The 17,075-nt window shown below is 62.5% G+C and overlaps 1 protein-coding gene across 2 annotated transcripts; it reads left to right on the forward strand.

Moving 5' to 3' along the window:
* The first annotated feature begins 12,340 nt into the window (after positions 1–12,340).
* TMEM150B (transmembrane protein 150B) lies at positions 12,341–17,055 on the forward strand. Of its 2 annotated transcripts, none has more exons than XM_070063640.1 (7): positions 12,341–12,446; positions 12,620–12,797; positions 12,937–12,996; positions 13,082–13,149; positions 13,255–13,382; positions 14,594–14,777; positions 16,765–17,055. In XM_070063640.1, exons 2-7 carry the CDS (start codon positions 12,730–12,732, stop codon positions 16,974–16,976), a joined length of 720 nt encoding a protein of 239 aa, XP_069919741.1. In that variant the 5' UTR covers positions 12,341–12,446; positions 12,620–12,729; the 3' UTR covers positions 16,977–17,055. The 2 variants fall into 2 exon arrangements, with proteins under 2 accessions (XP_069919741.1, XP_069919740.1); XM_070063639.1 differs by having other exon boundaries at positions 12,344–12,446; positions 12,643–12,797.
* Positions 17,056–17,075: the final 20 nt, after the last annotated feature.

Below are 17,075 nucleotides of genomic sequence, written 5' to 3' on the forward strand. Positions count from 1 at the left end.
CTGCCAGTGGCTCACGCTGCTGTCCTTCAGCCGCTGCCGTGGAGACCTGAGTCTCCGCCCCCTCCTCGACTGCCAGAAGCCGATGCCCTCATTGGCCGAAAGTGCCGTCGCTCTGGGCGGAACTCACACGGGGTCGGGTTATTCAGGTTCAAGAGGAAAGAGGGCGGGCTCTGCCCGCTCCAGAAGTCGCGTCGGATTGGCTGGTCCTGGGACACCGCATCCTTCCATTGGCTAAGCTCTCCGCTCGTCACCACAGAGTCGCGGCCCCCTCCCCCCCCACCCCGGTCCCGTCCTCTGTCTCCGGTGAAACCTTCAGCCACCGGAGCAAGAAAGCCGGGACGGCTTGGCGAAGGGGCGGGAAGGCAGCGAATGCGCGCGCACTTCCATAGGCCCCGCCCCGCGAGGCCTGCGGTTGCCAGGGCGACAAAACTTTATTGACAGTTCTGCGAATTACAAAGAACTCCCTCGCCGTCTTGCCGCTGGTCACCCCTCTGGGCTCCGAGAGCCCGGCTAGCGCTCCCTGGGGCTTTCCCGCGCCCGGAGACGGGGGCGGGGGGCGCTCCCGCGGGGATCACCGCCCGGCCTGCACCCCGGGGGCGCCGAGGTTATCGATCGGTCCCTTTGTTTCCACTCCAGCCTCCTCGGTCGTGCGCCCGGAACAATGCGGGGCGCAGAGCACGCGCTTGGGGGTGCGTCGGGGGCTGCGCGCGCGACCACCCTGGGGAGGGGCCGCGGCTTCCGGGCGCTCCGCTGGGTGGGCCTCAGAGAACCCGCGAGCTCGGCGCCCAGCTGCCCTCCCTTTTGTCCCCACCCCCCCCCCCCCGCTTCGCCTCCCAAATCGAACCCGAGCCCCGACCTAGGCCCCTCCGGCTGAGGGCGGCCACACCTCCCACCCTGGCCAGGGCCTGCGCTGGCAGCCGGCAAGGGACCTGGCCACCTGACTTCTTGCAGCCCTGGGTCCGAAGAGCAGACAGACGGAGCAGGGTGGTCGCGGCTGCACCTCACTGGGCCATCAGCTGGGGGGCGGGGGGAGAGGCAGCCTTCCGCGGGAAGGGCAGGGGGCCTCCCAGAGGGTGGCACTGTCCAGGAGAGTCCCCCCCCCCGTCGGTAGGACAGCCCCTCGGGCCACCTGCATCCCCCCATCAGGCTGCCAAGGTGGGGCACCCACTCCGCTCCCCCGGAGGCTCCCTGCTAATGCACACCCCAGGGGCAGCAGGGAGGGCGCCTACCACCCGAGCGGAGCCCTGGAGGGAGGCCCCGGATCTTGGCCTGGCCTGGCCCAGCCCTGGCCGTTGCAGCCATTTGGCGGGTGAGCCAGTGGAGGAGTCTCTCTCTGTCTCTCTCTCTGTCTGTCTCTCTCTCCCTCTCTCTCTCTCCCTCTCTCTGTCTCTCTCTCTCTCCTCTCTCCCTCTCTCTCTCCTCTCTCCCTCTCTCTGTCTCTCTCTGTCTCTCTCCCCCCTCCTCTGTCTCTGTCTCAATCTCTCTCTGTCTCAATCTCTCTCTGTGTCTCTCTCCCTCTCTCTCTCTCTCCTCTCTCTCTCTGTCTCAATCTCTCTCTGTGTCTCTCTCCCTCTCTGTCTCTCTCCTCTCTGTCTCTGCCTCGATCTCTCGTTCTCTCTCTCCCTCTCTCTCTCTTTCTCTGTCTCTCTCCCTCTCTGTCTCTCTCTCTCCCTCTCTGTCTCTCTCTGTCTCTCCCTCTCTCTCTCTCTCTGTCTCAATCTCTCTCTCTGTCTCTCTCCCTCTCTCTCTGTCTCTGTCTCAATCTCTCTCTGTGTCTCTTTCTCTGTCTCTCTCTCCTCTCTGTCTCTGCCTCGATCTCTCTCTGTCTCTCTCTCCCTCTCTGTCTCTCTCTGTCTCCCCCCGTCTCGATCTCTCTCTCTGTCTCTGTCTCAATCTCTGTGTCTCTCCCCCCCGTCTCTCTCCTCTCTGTCTCTGTCTCAATCTCTCTCTGTGTGTCTCTCTCCCTCTCTCTCTCTCTTTCTCTGTCTCTGTCTCTCCCTCTCTCTCTCTCTCTCTCCCCCCCCCGTCTCTGCCCCGATCTCTCTGTGTCTCTTTCTCTGTCTCAATCTCTCTCCCTCTCTGTCTCTGTGTCTCCCTCTCTCTCCCTCTCTGTCTCTCCCCCCCCTCCTCTCTCTCTGTCTCTGTCTCTCCCTCTCTGTCTCTCTCTCCCTCTCTGTCTCTCTCCCCCCTCCTCTCTCTCTGTCTCGATCTCTCTGTCTCTGTCTCAATCTCTCTCTGTGTCTCTCTCCCCCCCCCTCTGTGTCTCTCTCTCCTTCTCTCTCTGTCTCTCTCTCCCTCTCTGTCTTGATCTGTCTCTCTCTGTCCCTCTCTGTCTCTATCTCTGGACACGAGACACAAGCCATGCTGGAAATCGGCACACTGACTCACTCGCTCAGGGCCTGATCCTTGTCTGAAATCCTCCCTTGCAGAGGCTGGGATTCCTTCCTGGTCGCTCACGGAGCCTGAGGAGGCCTGACACCCACCCTCACTGTGCAGGTCCTGCTGTGGGGGAGGGGCGGGCGCTGGGCCCCCTCTGCAGAGGAGCTAAGTGAGGCTCACAGAGGCCACAGAACCGGCCCAGAGTCCACACCGCGCCGTGGGACTGCAAGCCTGCACTCCAAATCTCCGCACTGCGCAGCTGGAAGCCAGCGACGGGCACCCCCACCTCCCCAAGCACTGAGTGACCTGGAGACCATGCAGCCGGCGCAGGCCAGAGGCGCGGGCAGCGACCGCTCCCTTTCAGGGGCGTGAACCGCCGGACTGCACACTTCAGAGGCATCCAGTGTCGTGTGTGTTTTGCCACGAGGGAAAAGCGGAGGAAAAAGAAAGGGATCTCAGGAATATAATTAAAATCCAGATTCAGGGCCGGGCACTGTGGCGCAGTAGGCTAAGCCTCTGCCTGCAGTGCCGGCATCCAAATGGTTGCTGGTTCGAGTCCCAGCTGCTCCACTTCCAATCCGGCTCTCTGCTGTGGCCTGGGAAAGCAGTGGAAGATGGCCCAAGTGCTTGGGACCCTGCACCCACGTGGGAGACCTGGAGGAAGCTCCTGGCTCCTGGCTTCAGATCAGCTCAGCTCTGGCCATTATAGTCATTTGGGGAGTGAACCAGCAGTTGAAAGACCTCTCGCTCTCGCTCTCTCTGCCTCTGTCTCTCTGTAACTCTGCCTTTCAAGCAAATAAATAAATCTTTAAATAAAGACATAAATGGTAAGCCACTGCTTGTGATGACGGCAGCCCACATCAGGTGCTGGTTCAAGCCCCAGCGGCTCTGCTTCTGACCCAGCTTCCTGTCGACGTGACCAGGAAGGCAGCAGATGGCTCAAGTACTTGGGCCCGCCACTCGCGTGGTAGATCTGGAGGGAGCTCTTGGCTCCTGGCTTGAGCCTGGCCCAGCCATTTGGGGAGTGCACCAGCAGATGGAAGATTCTCTCTCTCTCTCTCTCTCTCTCTCTCCCTCTCTCGTCTTTTATTTTGCAAGGTCACATACGGCAATTGATCAGCTTCTTTCAGTTATTTATTTATTTATTTATTTATTTTTGACAGGTAGAGTAGACAGTGAGAGAGAGAGACAGAGAGAAAGGTCTTCCTTTTGCCGTTGGTTCACCCTCCAATGGCCGCCGCGGCCGGCGCGCTGCAGCCGGCGCACTGCGCTGATCCAAAGCCAGGAACCAGGTGCTTCTCCTGGTCTCCCATGGGGTGCAGGACCCAAGCACTTTGGCCATCCTCCACTGCCCTCCCGGGCCACAGCAGAGAGCTGGCCTGGAAGAGGGACAACCGGGACAGAATCTGGCGCCCCGACCGGGACTAGAACCTGGTGTGCTGGCGCCGCTAGGTGGAGGATTAGCCTAGTGAGCCGCGGCGCTGGCCTTCTTTCAGTTCTACGTGACAGAAAGGAGACACTATTGGCTTCTGTAATCTCAAAGTCCCACAGTAGATCTTGGGGTGGGGTTTCAGGTGTGGCTTGGTGCAGGGGTCAAACGACCCTCAAATGACTCCCTGCCCTGTGCGCATCCCAACAGCAACCTAACAGCCAACAACCAACAGCCGTCCAACGAGCAACCCTGTAGGTGACCGCCCCTCACTGCTGCCTGCTGTTGCGACGGTTAATTAGCACACAGCTGGATTAACACCTGTCTTCCAGTGGCCTGCTGGGCCCTGAGCTGTTCCCTAAGCGTTCTCCCCAGGCTCAGCCCCTGCCCAAAGCCCTGCCTTCCACACTTCCGGAGCTCTGGGCAGCTCCTTGAGGCCTCGCCCACCCTGCCCTGGCCAACACAGACGTCCTTGTTTAAAGAAATCGCAGAGAGCTTTGAGAAGGCGACAGGTCCTTCCAAGCTGGGCCCCGGGCACTCATGGCTGTCTCAGCGTCCACACAGCTACAGCATTTCTTTTTATCTGTGGGTTGGGGGTCCCAAGCCCGCCTCAGTATCTGGAAACGCGCTAGGACCCAGCACAGACTCTGTTCCCAGGCCCGCAAAGGACCCAGCGCAGGCAGCGACTCTCGGCCTCCTAGGGGGAGGGGTCTCACCCAGCCCACGGCCCCCCAGGAACAAGGGTGCAGCCAACAGGTGTGTGCGCTTCTGCCCTGGGGGCCCGTTAGATACCCAGCAGTCCAGGCATTTGTTGGGGGCTCCTCAGGCAGGCACTCTGGGCCCCTTCCACAGTTCCAGACTCCCAGACATGAATGCCGCATACACCATGTCCCCACGACCGCGCGAGCAACCCAGCACAGCAAACCACCTCACCAGCCAGAGAGCAGCTGAAGGCCGACTCGGCAGGCGGCAGCACAGCTTTGGTCTGCTGTACTTTGTTTTGTTTTTTAAGAGATTCATTTATTTATTTGAAAGTCAGAGTTGCAGAGAGAGAGAGAGAGAGAGAGAGAGAGAGAGAGTCAGTCTATCTGCTGCTTCACTCCCCAGATAGCCACAATGGCTAGGGCTGGGCTGGGCAGAAGCCAGGAGTCAGGGGCTTCACCTGGATCTCCCACGTGGGTGCAGGGCCCCAAGCACTTAGGCCATCTACTGCTGCTTTCCCAGGCCACAGCAGGGAGCTGGATTGGAAGAGGAGCAGCCGGGACTTGAACCAGTGCCCATATGGGATGCTGGTGCTGCAGGCACTGGCTTTACCCGCTACGCCACAGTGCTGTCCCTTCAGGTCTCTGTGTTAACTGTTTTCTGTGCAATCACACAACTGAAAATGGAAAAAAAAAGTATAAAATAAAAATGCAATCAAATAGAATATTGACAAATGTCCAGCCCTAAGGAATAAATGTAACAAAGATCAGCAAGATCTCTTTAAGAAAATCTGGGTCTCTCTGTCTCTCCCTCTCTCTGTAACTCTGTCTTGCAAATAAATAAAAATAAATCTAAAAAAAAAAAAGAGAGAGAGAGAGAGAGAGAAAGAGAAAAGAAAAGAAAAAAGGTAAAATCTGGAAGACCTCAAGATTCTTTTTTTTTTATTATTTTTATTTTTTTTGACAGGCAGTGTGGCAGAAAAGAGGGCCTGGGGCCGGCCCTGTGAGTAGTGGGTTAAGCCAATGCCTGGGATTCCAGAATCCATTATGGGCACCTGTTTTGAAGTAGGCAGGAATACAGATAAAATCGATTAGGTTTGTGGGCTGGAAGACCACGCCTTCACCACGCCCCTGTGTGACCTCACACCCCTACCTGGCCACACCTGGTGCCCACCAGCCCATCAGGTGAATTAACCACTCCCCTTTGGAAGTGGGTTAAAAGCCTGGGACACCGTGTAGCCCGGCCCCCTCGCTCTTCTCTTCCGCCCTGGCCTCTTGCCAGGAGGGCGCTGGCTGCAGCCCTGCGCGTCCAGGGTGCGTGGCCTTCGGCCGCCCGGCCTAGGCTTGCTGGCCTAGATGCTCCTCCACGTGGACGGCTCCTGGTGCTCGTATGAACCCAGATTTGCCCCTCTCTCTCACATAACGCTCTCTCTCCTATGCATCTTTCTCACTAAATAAAAGCCTGAGATGTGCCATGCTGCCTCGTTTACCCGTGCCGGTACTTAGGACTCCTTTCTAAATACTAGGCAGGAACCCTCTCGGGCTTATTAATATTGGGGATCTATTAATAAGCATATGGTGATATCCTATGGCACCCCAAATTCCGGTAACATGTGACATCCCAGATGGCATTCTGGGGAACTCTAAGGGGCCCCATTTTGGTATAGATTTTAGGGGGTCATCTCCAATATCAGTTTGAGTCCCGGCTGCTCCACATCTGATCCAGCTCCCTGCTAATGCGCCTGGAGATGGCCAAGTCCTTGGGCCCCTGCACCCAGGAGAGACCTAGAAGGAGCTCCTGGCTCCTGGCTTCAGATCAGCCCAGCTCCGGCCAGCGCACACTGACAGAGCCTGCGGACTGTAGGAAGAGGAAATGGGTAGGACAGATTATAGAAAGAAAATGCATACACAGTGGGCAGGCAGGCAGCTCGGTGGTGGGGGGATTTCTGGAGATGAGAAGGGTAGAGGGCCCAAGAACACGGGTGGTCCTGTTACTGCAGGGAAGGCTGTGGGAGCCGTGGGGTTCTTGTCTCACACAAAGAACTCAGGCGTGAGACAGTGGAGTGATGAGGCTTTACTGGGGACAGGGCATCGGTCAGGACAGAAGGGACAGAGAGAATCACTCCCACGGGGGGAGAGCGAGGTTCCATGGTTGAGTGGAGAGAACACACCTGGGCAGGCCAGCGGGTGGCTCAGCTGAGGGGCAGAGGGCTGGACTCCCTGGGTTTTTAAGGGAGTCTGCTTACCCACCTCCCCCCTCCTCCAGGACAAAGGATGGGGAGCCAGGGGAAGGGTTTGTTGGGTGAAAGTTAGCAAATTCCTCCCCAGGGTTGCTGGGGGGGCGAGTAGGGGGCCTTCCCCTAGGGCGTCTGTTATCGGGTAACCTTGTTATCAGGTAACCCATTTGGTCCTGAGGAGAGAGAATTCTCCCGGGAGCTTTCCCCGGGCCACCTGGGGTTCTCAGGGTCTGGGCAGGACTTTGAAGTGCAGATGCTGGGCTTCTGGGGCTTGCGCAGCAGGTGCTGGTCCTCAGGCCCTTCTCACACACACGTGGGCTCAATTTCTGACTTCCCACCTAACAGCTGGATGGGGCGGGCATGGGCTTGCAGGCTAGACGTCAGGATGCCCCTTGGCTGTTGTGGGCATCTGGGGGAGTGAACTTCCAGCCAAACCATGGCTTGGCTTGGTGCCCACACCCACGCGGGCTATGGGCGTGTCTGGGTTGGATTCCAGCTGCACTCCCACTTCTAGCTTCCTGCTGAGGTATATCCCGGGAGACAGCAGGCCCACGCAGCTGGGGCACCTTGGGAAGAACCCGATTTCAGAATCAGACTGTCGCCTGCTCGGCAGCTGAGGAGGGGCAGGCGTGGCAGCCTTGGAGGGTCTCCCTTGGTGGAGATGTCTGCCCCAGGAGTCAGGGGGCTCCAGCCCCAGCTCACAGAGTTTTGGTGGGAGCACATTCTCTAAAGGCAGTGCCACACAGTGACTGGGATCCAGCTATCAGAGGGAGAGGGAGGGGGGAGGGGAGGGAGAGGGAGAGGGAGGAGAGGGAGAGGGAGGGAAAGGGAGGAGAGGGAGGAGAGGGAGGGAAAGGGAGGAGAGGGGAGAGGGAGAGGGAGAGGGAGGGAGAGGGGAGAGGGGAGAGGGAGAGGGAGGGAGAGGGGAGAGGGAGGAGAGGGAGAGGGAGGAGAGGGAGAGGGAGGAGAGGGAGAGGGAGAGGGAGGAGAGGGGAGAGGGAGAGGGAGGGAGAGGGGAGAGGGAGGAGAGGGAGAGGGAGGAGAGGGAGAGGGAGAGGGAGGAGAGGGAGAGGGAGAGGGAGGAGAGGGAGAGGGAGAGGGAGGAGAGGGGAGAGGGAGAGGGAGGAGAGGGGAGAGGGAGAGGGAGAGAGGGAGAGGGAGGGAAAGGGAGGAGAGGGAGAGGGAGAGGGAGGAGAGGGGAGAGGGAGAGGGAGGAGAGGGGAGGGGGAGAGGGAGGAGAGGGAGAGGGAGAGGGAGAGGGAGGAGAGGGAGAGGGAGGGAAAGGGAGGAGAGGGAGAGGGAGGAGAGGGAGGGAAAGGGAGGAGAGGGAGAGGGAGGGAAAGGGAGGAGAGGGAGAGGGAGAGGGAGAGGGAGAGGGAGAGGGAGAGGGAGAGGGAGAGGGAGAGGGAGAGGGAGAGGGAGAGGGAGAGGGAGAGGGAGAGGGAGGGAGAGGGAGGAGAGGGGAGAGGGAGAGGCCCGTTCCCAAAAGCCCAGGAGTCAGGATCTCAGTCCAGACTTCCCAGGTCTCCCATGTGCATGGCAGAGATCCAAGTCCTAGTCACCAGCCAGTGCCTCCAGGGTACACATTAGCAGGAACCTGGAACCTGGAGACTCACCAGACGCATTCCCACAGCGGGTGTGGCCATCCCCAGCGGGGGTTTAACCGGAAGTTCACGCCCCCAAGTGCCCACCACAGCCAGCGCTGGGCCTGGCTGAACTCAGGCGCTAGGGACTCCCCCGGGTCTCCCACGTGGGTGGCAGAGGCCCAGGTACCTGGCCATCTTCTGCTGTCTTCCTAGGCGCCTTAGCAGGGAGCTGGATCAGAGGCTGGGACTAAAACTCAGCAAGTGGACATGAGCGGCGGCTCAACACCAGCCCTCCTGGAGGGAGGCACGGGTCCATTCCCAGCCATCACCTCCATCCAGCTCCCCATTCCCTCCTCCTGCCACGCCCTTCCCCCACCACCTAGCCTCCAGCCTATGGATTCCTCTTAGGGAAATCCGCGGTTGCCGAATAGCCCAGGGCGCCGGCCGTGGTGTCCGCCGAGAGCCCGGCCCTTCCCAGGCCCCTCCCGGGGGTGTTGGGCCCGCCCACCGCCACCGCGCGGCGGGCGGCTCTGCCAGGGTCTGGCCTCGCCCACAATAAATCCCCGGGATTTCTAACCCTGCCTTCCTGGGTCTCCTCCGTCGCGGGGAGCCGCGGCCGGCCCCGCGTCCCTGCGCGCTCGCTCTTGGCGTCCCGCGCGGAGACGCACAGGGCACCCGGGACCCCCGGCGTGCAGAGCTCCGTCCCCCGCCTGCGGAAGGCGCCCCGTTAGCGAACCCAGCTCGCTTTCCTTCCGAACAGTGCTGTGCATTCAGCCGAGGTGTTTTGGGGGCTCCTGGCGTCTCCCGCACACTTCTCGGGAACAAGACGTCGGGCCCCGGAGCACCCGCCCTGGCTGGCGCGTGCAACCGCAGGGCCTGCGAGACGCGGCGCTCAGCTGGAGCTCCCACAGCCAGACACCCCGAACCCAGAAGCGCGTGCTGCTCCCACTAAGCCGCTCCCCTCTCCCCAGCCCCTCCTCCCCTGCCCTCGCCAGCCTGGGTCGGGGCTCCGACAGCAGCCACCGGCGAGGAATCCGTACAGGGCCCGCCGGAGCCCTGGCAGGGGTGAGGTTCAAACCGGAGCCTCGAGTCGCTCTCGCGGGAGTGACACCCGGGATGTGTCCAAGAGCTGGGAGCGTGAGGTGTAACGGGGTGGGTCCACAAACCGGGAATGCTGTTTCCATAAAGGCCGCCGATGACACCTCAGGCTGCGAGCCCACCCCACCAGCCCACCGGAGAGTCCATGAGGGAACCCATGGGGAACACGGGGACCCACGCCGGGCACTATGGAGGCGTCCTGGGCATCGTCATCACATCTCTTTCCTGCTGTGTCATCTCTCACTCTTCCGTGCCAGGGTCGGCACTGTGGTGTAGCGGGTAAAGCCTCTGCCTGCAACACCCGCATCTCATATGGGTGCTGGTTCAAGTCCCGGCTGCTCCTCTTCTGATCCAGCTCCCTACTGCTGGCCTGGGAAAAGCCTTCTGATCCAGCTCCCTACTGCTGGCCTGGGAAAAGCAGCGACGATGGCCCAGGTGCTTGGGCCCCTGCAGCCACGTGGGAGACCGGAAGAGGCTCCTGGCTCCAGCCTGGCCCAGCCCCGTTTGCAGCCATCTTGGAGTGAACCAGCGGATGCAAGACCTCCCTGTCTCTCCCTCCCTCTTCCTGTGTAACTCTGCTTTTCAGACATCAGTCGGGAAGGGAAAGGAGGGGTTTTCCAGCCGCAGTACCTTCAGGGCAACGGCCACGTCCGCTATGGCGTTTGAGAGCTTTGGATCCTGACTCACCTCTCGGAGCGGGCGCCGTACTCCACACTCGGGCGTACAGAGGCGCTCGGATTCCCGTGAGCCGGGTTTCAGGGACACCCTGGGCTCTCGGAGTCTGTCCTTCTGCGGGTTCTGGAAGATGTTCCCGCCGGACGCGCACTGGACACCCTGCCCGCCTTGTGCACCGGCAGTGCCGTGGCCAGTGAGACCCAGCCGCGGTGGGACTGCTGCTCGCTGGACCCACTGCTGGTCTGCAGCTTCCTCCTCGGGGCCACTGCCCGCGGGGTGCCCGGCCCTCGTGGGGAGCAGGGGAGTGCTTACTCTTGCTCGCTGGCGGGGTCCCGGGTCTCGGTGTCTGTGGTGTCTACTCTGCCTCTCTCCCTTTCTCCTCTTCCTACTCCAGGAATTGAGGAGCCTGAGGTCTAATTGCCGGGGCACTGGAAACCCCACAGCCCATAGAACCCCCAGAGAGTGGGGGCAGTGGAATACTATTCAGCCACGAAAAAGAACCAAAGCACTGACATCCATCACACGTGTCTTGATCCGTTTTCTGTTCCTCGTAACACCACACCGCAGGCCGGGTGCGTTATAAGGAAACAGGTTTACTTTGGCTCATGGTTCCGGTCCAGATCCAGGAGCGGCGCTGGACAATGGCCTTTTTGCTGGCAGAATCCCAGGCCGGTGGAGGCCGGTGCATGGGGGAGAGGCAGCTCCCTGGGACCCAGGAGTTAGGCCCCAGTCTCTCCTCCTCAGATCTCAACACATCACGAAGGGGACAAAGCACCTTCAAACCAGGGCGCATGGGTGCACCTGGGGACATCGCCAGCAGCCCGCAGGCTTCCCTTGGAGGCAGGCCCAGAGACAGCCATTTAGTGGTTGCAAGGAGACGGGGCGGGGGGGGGGATGTGGAGTGACTGCCTAATGGGCTGGGGGTCTCCTGGGGTTGATGGAAATCTCAGAACAACACTAGGCTAATCCTCCGCCTAGCGGCGCCAGCACACCGGGTTCTAGTCCCAGTCAGGGCGCCGGATTCTGTCCCGGTTGCCCCTCTTCCAGGCCAGCTCTCTGCTGTGGCCAGGGAGTGCAGTGGAGGATGGCCCAGGTGCTTGGGCCCTGCACCCCATGGGAGACCAGGATAAGTACCTGGCTCCTGCCATCGGATCAGTGCGGTGCGCCGGCCGCAGCGCGCCGGCCACGGCAGCCATTGGAGGGTGAACCAATAGCAAAGGAAGACCTTTCTCTCTCTCTCTCTCACTATCCACTCTGCCTGTCAAAAAAAAAAAAAAATCTCAGAACAAAATGGGTGATGGCAGCACATTCTGAATGGAGTAAACCTCACTGGGGCGTGGGTGCCGTGGTGCAGCAGGTAAAGCCACCACCCGTGACGCCGGCCTCCCCTGTGGGAGCTGGTTCAGTCCCGGCTGTTCTACTTCCAATCCAGCTCCCTGGGAAAGCAGCACACGATGGCCCAAGTGCTAGGGCCCCTGCCACCCACCTGGGGGGCCTGGGCGGAGCTCCAGGCTCCTGGCTCAGCCCCACCATTGTGGCCATTTAGGGAATGAACCAGCGGATGGAAGACCTCTTTTTCCCTGTCACTTTGCCTTTCAAATGAATAAAATAAATCTTAAGAATATCACTGAACTGTGTAATTTAAAATGGTGAATTTTACCATAATTTAGATACAACCAGTGTGCAGTGGGTTGCTGAGGCAAGTCTGGGCCCCCGGGTCTGAGGGCGGAAGGCCTGGGGCCTGGCTCCCTCCTCTGCCTAGGAAGCAGGGGTGGTGACCCTAAGGCCCAGGTACCGAGTGGGGGGAGCCGAACAGTGGAGAAGGAAGTGACCGGGGAGAGGACCAAGGGTTTCGGGTGGCGATTTCTTCACCAAGGTCTCTGCTGTGGCAGAGGGAGGAGGCCGGGCCCCCAGGGCCCCACACAGCCCCCCAAGGCCAGAGATCGCACAGGGGAGGCCGCAGCCTGGGCTCTGGGTAGGGGAGAGCGAGCCAGGAGCTTCAAGCCCAGGAGCCACGCGCCTGTGTCGGGGCCCCAGGGGCCCCGAGGGAGATGAGCTCAGGGCCCCAGAGTTCTGAGCCCCAGGCCGGGAGTGTGGACGTTTGACCTACAGACTGTGGGTGCCGAGTTCTGTTATGAAGTTACAGGAAGTGGCGGTTGAGGGGTGAGGTCCCCAGTGAAGTGAGCATCAGACCCAAAGCCACTCCCAGCCATCGGTGCGTCACAGCCTGGACTTTGTTTCTGCGAGGCATGGCTGCCGGCACCGCCGGGCCCCTTCCCGGCCCCAGCCTTTCGTCCCCAAACCCGTCTCCCGTGCTATGCAGAGGCAGCAGGGTTTGGAGGTGAGGGCCCTGGCGCGCTGGGAAGGGGAAGCCAATCTGGGAGATTGGAAGAGCCGGATGAGAGCCCTGGGCAAGGGCGGCTGATCCTATCACACTCTGCCCTTTGCTTGTGCCTGGGAGCCAATGGGGCCGGGGAGGTAGCGCTGATCTGATACAGCTGGACCCACCCTCAGGGCTGGTCCTGCACCTGAGACAGGGAGCTGAAGTGGGAGAGGACCAGACGGAGGAGCTGGAGAGAGCGAGCGAGCACGCGTCTGCACCTCCTGCCCCGGCCCAGCCCAGCATGTGGAGCTCCCTGTCCGTGCTGCCTGTCTTCCTGGCCCTGTGGGGTACCCTCGGCATCTGGATCGTGTGAGTGTCCCAGGCTAGACCACCGCTTGTGCTTGGGTCGGGGGAGCGGGCTGTGGTTAGGAGGAGGGAAAGGTGTCGGGAATTCCTGCTCACCACGCGTCTGTCTGGCCTGTGCCCCCCACCCCACCCCGGCCCCCAGGTTTGCGATCGCCGTGAACAACCACACCGTGGACCTCGCCCAGGGCTTCCCCTACATCAGGTAGCTCGCGGCGCGGCTGCTGTCTCGGGCGGGCGGAGGGCCCGGCTGGCTGGGAGGCTGCCCCTGACTCTCTGGTCTTTCCCAGCCTCTGCGGATCCTTCCCGCCTCAGAGCTGCATCTTCAGCCAGTTCCTCAACATGGGCGCCGCCATGGGTAAAGCTCCTCTCCCAGCCCAGCCCAGCCCAGCCCCAGCGCTCGGCTTCCCGCCTCGGCGCCGGGGCTGGGCCTGGGTCTCCAGCGCACTGCTCTCTCCCCCAGCCGCCTGCATCTGCGTCCTGCGTCACCACCAGCTCCGGGACTGGGGAGCGCGGACGTGGCTCAACCGCCTCATCCTGTGGACCGGCCTCCTCTGTGCCCTGGGCACCTCCATGGTCGCCAACTTCCAGGTGAGCGGCGGTCGGCGCCCTGCAGCCCCCGGGCCCGGCGCGGAGGCGTCGGCGCGGCCTGCTGGGAAGCGCGGTCTCCCGCCCTCGTGGTGGGGCGCGAGGCGCGAGGCGCGGGCGCGGGTGCGGGCGCGAGGCGCGGGGCGCGGGGCGCGGGGCGCGGGGTTGGCTGTGTGGCGGCTCCTGGGCCGCCTGGTTGGACGCCGGGGTGACGGAGATGCAGCCATTCGCGGGGGGCGCAGAGCGGTTCCGTGAGCCGAGGTCCCGCCAGGGGACCCGAGAGGCCGCCCCTCCGTTCCCGCGTCCCCACCTTGTGCTAACGGTGCCCCCTCCCCTGCCCGCAGAGGTCGCCGATCGATTTTCTTACGGTCCCTGTATTTTTATTCAATATAGAGCCATTTAGGGATTCAGGCCATGGATAGCCAGCGTCATTGATCCCTGAATTTTAGTTACTGTTATTTTTTAAGAGCAGAAAATTGACAGACATCTGTAAACAACAGAAGCCACTGTGATACCGGAGACTCGTTCTCCCCTACACGGGCAGGGGTTCAGGAATGCGCCGAGCCCTTCCCGGGAGCCCAGCGTGGCCAGGGGGCCTGATGCCTGGCGCTCAGCATCCCAAGGCCCCAGCCACGCGGGGTAAGGGCGTGACCCCCGCCCCTGCAGGGCATGACACTTGCCCATCCAGGGGGTGACACTCGCCCATCTAGGGCGTGACACTCTCCCATCCAGGGTGTGACCCCCAACCATCCAGGGCGTGACACTCGCCCATCCAGGGCATGACCCCCGCCCATCCAGGGTGTGACACTCGCCCATCCAGGGCGTGACCCCCAACCATCCAGGGCATGACCCCCGCCCATCCAGGGTGTGACCCCCAACCATCCAGGATGTGACCCTCAACCATCCAGGGCATGACACTCGCCCATCCAGGGCGTGACACTCGCCCATCCAGGGGGTGACACTTGCCCATCCAGGGCGTGACCCCCGCCCATCCAGGGCGTGACACTCGCCCATCCAGGGCGTGACACTCGCCCATCCAGGGGGTGACACTTGCCCATCCAGGGCGTGACCCCCGCCCATCTAGGGCGTGACACTCGCCCATCCAGGGCGTGACCCCCGCCCATCCAGGGCGTGACCCCCGCCCATCCAGGCGTGACACTTCTCAGGCCCTCTCCTGTAGCTCCTCACTCAACTCTCCTCCGTTCTCCTCCCAGGAAAAGAACCAGCGGCCCACCCATCTGGTGGGGGCCTTCCTGGCCTTCATCGGGGGCAACCTCTACTTCTGGCTGCAGCTGTACCTGTCCTGCTCCACGAAGGGCCTGCCCCGGCCTGGGGCCCCCTGGCTGCAGCCGCTGCGCCTGGGCCTCTGCAGCCTCTGCACCTCGCTCATCGTGGCCAGTATCCTTGGCAGGTGGGTCCCTCAGCCCTACTAGGGGCCCAGTATCCTTGGCAGGTGGGTCCCTCAGCCCTGCTAGGGCCCCAGTATCCTTGTCAGGTGGGTCCCTCAGCCCCGGCTAGGGGCCCAGTATCCTTGGCAGGTGGGTCCCTCAGCCCCGGCTAGGGGCCCAGTATCCTTGGCAGGTGGGTCCCTCGGCCCCGGCTAGGGGCCAGTATCCTTGGCAGGTGGGTCCCTCGGCCCCGGCTAGGGGCCCAGTATCCTTGGCAGGTGGGTCCCTCGGCCCCGGCTAGGGGCCCAGTATCCTTGGCAGGTGGGTCCCTCAGCCCTACTAGGGGCCCAGTATCCTTGGCAGGTGGGTCCCTCAGCCCTGCTAGGGCCCCAGTATCCTTGGCAGGTGGGTCCCTCAGCCCCGGCTAGGGGCCAGTATCCTTGGCAGGTGGGTCCCTCAGCCCCGGCTAGGGGCCCAGTATCCTTGGCAGGTGGGTCCCTCAGCCCCGGCTAGGGGGCCCAGTATCCTTGGCAGGTGGGTCCCTCAGCCCCGGCTAGGGGCCAGTATCCTTGGCAGGTGGGTCCCTCAGCCCCGGCTAGGGGCCCAGTATCCTTGGCAGGTGGGTCCCTCAGCCCCGGCTAGGGGGCCAGTGTCCTTGGCAGGTGGGTCCCTCGGCCCCGGCTAGGGGGGGCCCTGTGCTCCCCAGTTCATCTCCACACAGGCCTCTTGCCATCCCAGGCAGGAGTCTCCTTGGCGCCTTAAGTTCCCAGGTGTCTGAGGGCGCCCCCTGGGGTTGTGCGGAGAGAAGTGAACAGGACAATGCGGCGTGCCAAGGCGTGTAGCACGTGAGCGGTGAATATGGCAGGGTGGTCTGTGGGTATCAGCAGTCAGTTTGGGGTATCACCCAAGGCCGGGTGTCAGATGCTGTGGGGACGGCTTCAGGCAGGGCGAGACTTGACAAGAGGCCCATGGTGCCCTTGGTTCTGTTCCTACTCAGAAGCTCGAAATGGTCCCCAGGGGAGGATTTAACCCCAACTTCCCTGGCAAGCCACCAAAGCCCGCGGTTAAACATTCACCAGCAGCATTGGGTGGAGATGCGGCCGCGTCAGGATGAACGGTTGTGACAGGTGCTCAGAGGCAGGAGGGGCTGCGGCCTGCGCCTGTCTCATTTGTGGGGAGGCCAAGAGGGCGCCAGCGTTCAGAGGAGCGTGTCTGCCTGCAATAGTGGGCCAGTTTGCTTGGAATTCCTCCCCCAACATGGAGTCGCCTCTCTGATGGCCCACAGACTGGGAGGCGCAGAGTAGGGGGAAGGGCCGGCCCCTGGGCCAGGGCCTCCAGCACCTCTGGCCTGTGGCACCTGGCCGTGTCCCTGGGGGCCTGCAAAGACTCCTGGCCTTGCTGGGAGGTCAGCAGGATGGGGGGCACCGAGGGTACCCCCTCCAGGGAGCAAGTGAGGCTGGGCACTGCGGAGGGGCCGACAGCTCAGACGCCCGCATGCAGGCGACAGGGAGCCGGAGGGAGGGCGGCACCCCATCCTGGCACCCAAGGAGCGGGTGAAGGATGTCTGAGAGGACCTGGGAGGGCCCGGATGCAGCCCAAGAGGGGCAGGGAGGAGGCAGAGGCGCAGAGGAGGGGCGGAGGGAGACGTCTCTGTCAGGGCTGCAGGCGACAGGCCGGCCGGCGGAGGGACTGCAGACGGGGCCAGATTTAGGGGAAAGGTTCCGTCTGTGAGTGTGGGGGGGCGCCCCACGCTGTGTGGGTGTGGAGGCATGGGGGGGCACCCCAGGGCACTGTGTTGGTGGGAGGCGGTGCTGGCTGGGCGTCCCCTGCGGGCAGGCAGGGGAACCCAGCGCCTTCTCAGTGAGCAGCAGGCAAGGCAGCAAGGCCATTCTGGGATGTCAGGGAGTGGTCCCCTAACGGAGGGGCCAGCGGTCCCCGCAGCCTCCCCCCGGAGCCCCCCACCCCTTCCTGGCTGTGACCCTTGACCCTGCGTGCAGTGATCGTCCTCTACACCTGGCCGCTGCGCTCGGCCTCTGCCGCCTGCGAGTGGGCGGCCGCCATGCTGCTGTTCCTGCTTTTCGGCCTCTTCGCCGTGGACTTCTCGGGCCTGGAGCGCTGCCGCCTGTGCCTCCAGCCGGGGCCCAGCCTCGGGCCCCCGCCGCCCTCCCCCGCCTCCTTGCAGGCCCACGCGCTGCCACAGGCGCTCTGACGACGGAGGCTGCGGCCCTGAGATGAACCCTGGGGCTCTCCGGGCCGGCTGGAGGGGGCGCACCGCTGACCATTGCACTCTGGGGCCCGGTACCCTGTG

The sequence above is a fragment of the Oryctolagus cuniculus genome, chromosome 18, assembly GCF_964237555.1.
Source record: "Oryctolagus cuniculus chromosome 18, mOryCun1.1, whole genome shotgun sequence".
In the NCBI taxonomy this organism is placed as follows: Eukaryota; Metazoa; Chordata; class Mammalia; order Lagomorpha; family Leporidae; genus Oryctolagus; species Oryctolagus cuniculus.

Coding starts and splice junctions, on each gene's coding strand:
- TMEM150B (XM_070063639.1), top strand. CDS start 12,423: ATGCAGAGGCAGCAGGGTTTGGAG. Junction 12,997..13,081: donor CAGGGCTTCCCCTACATCAG/GTAGCTCGCGGC, acceptor GGTCTTTCCCAG/CCTCTGCGGATCCTTCCCGC. Junction 14,778..16,764: donor CACCTCGCTCATCGTGGCCA/GTATCCTTGGCA, acceptor CCCTGCGTGCAG/TGATCGTCCTCTACACCTGG.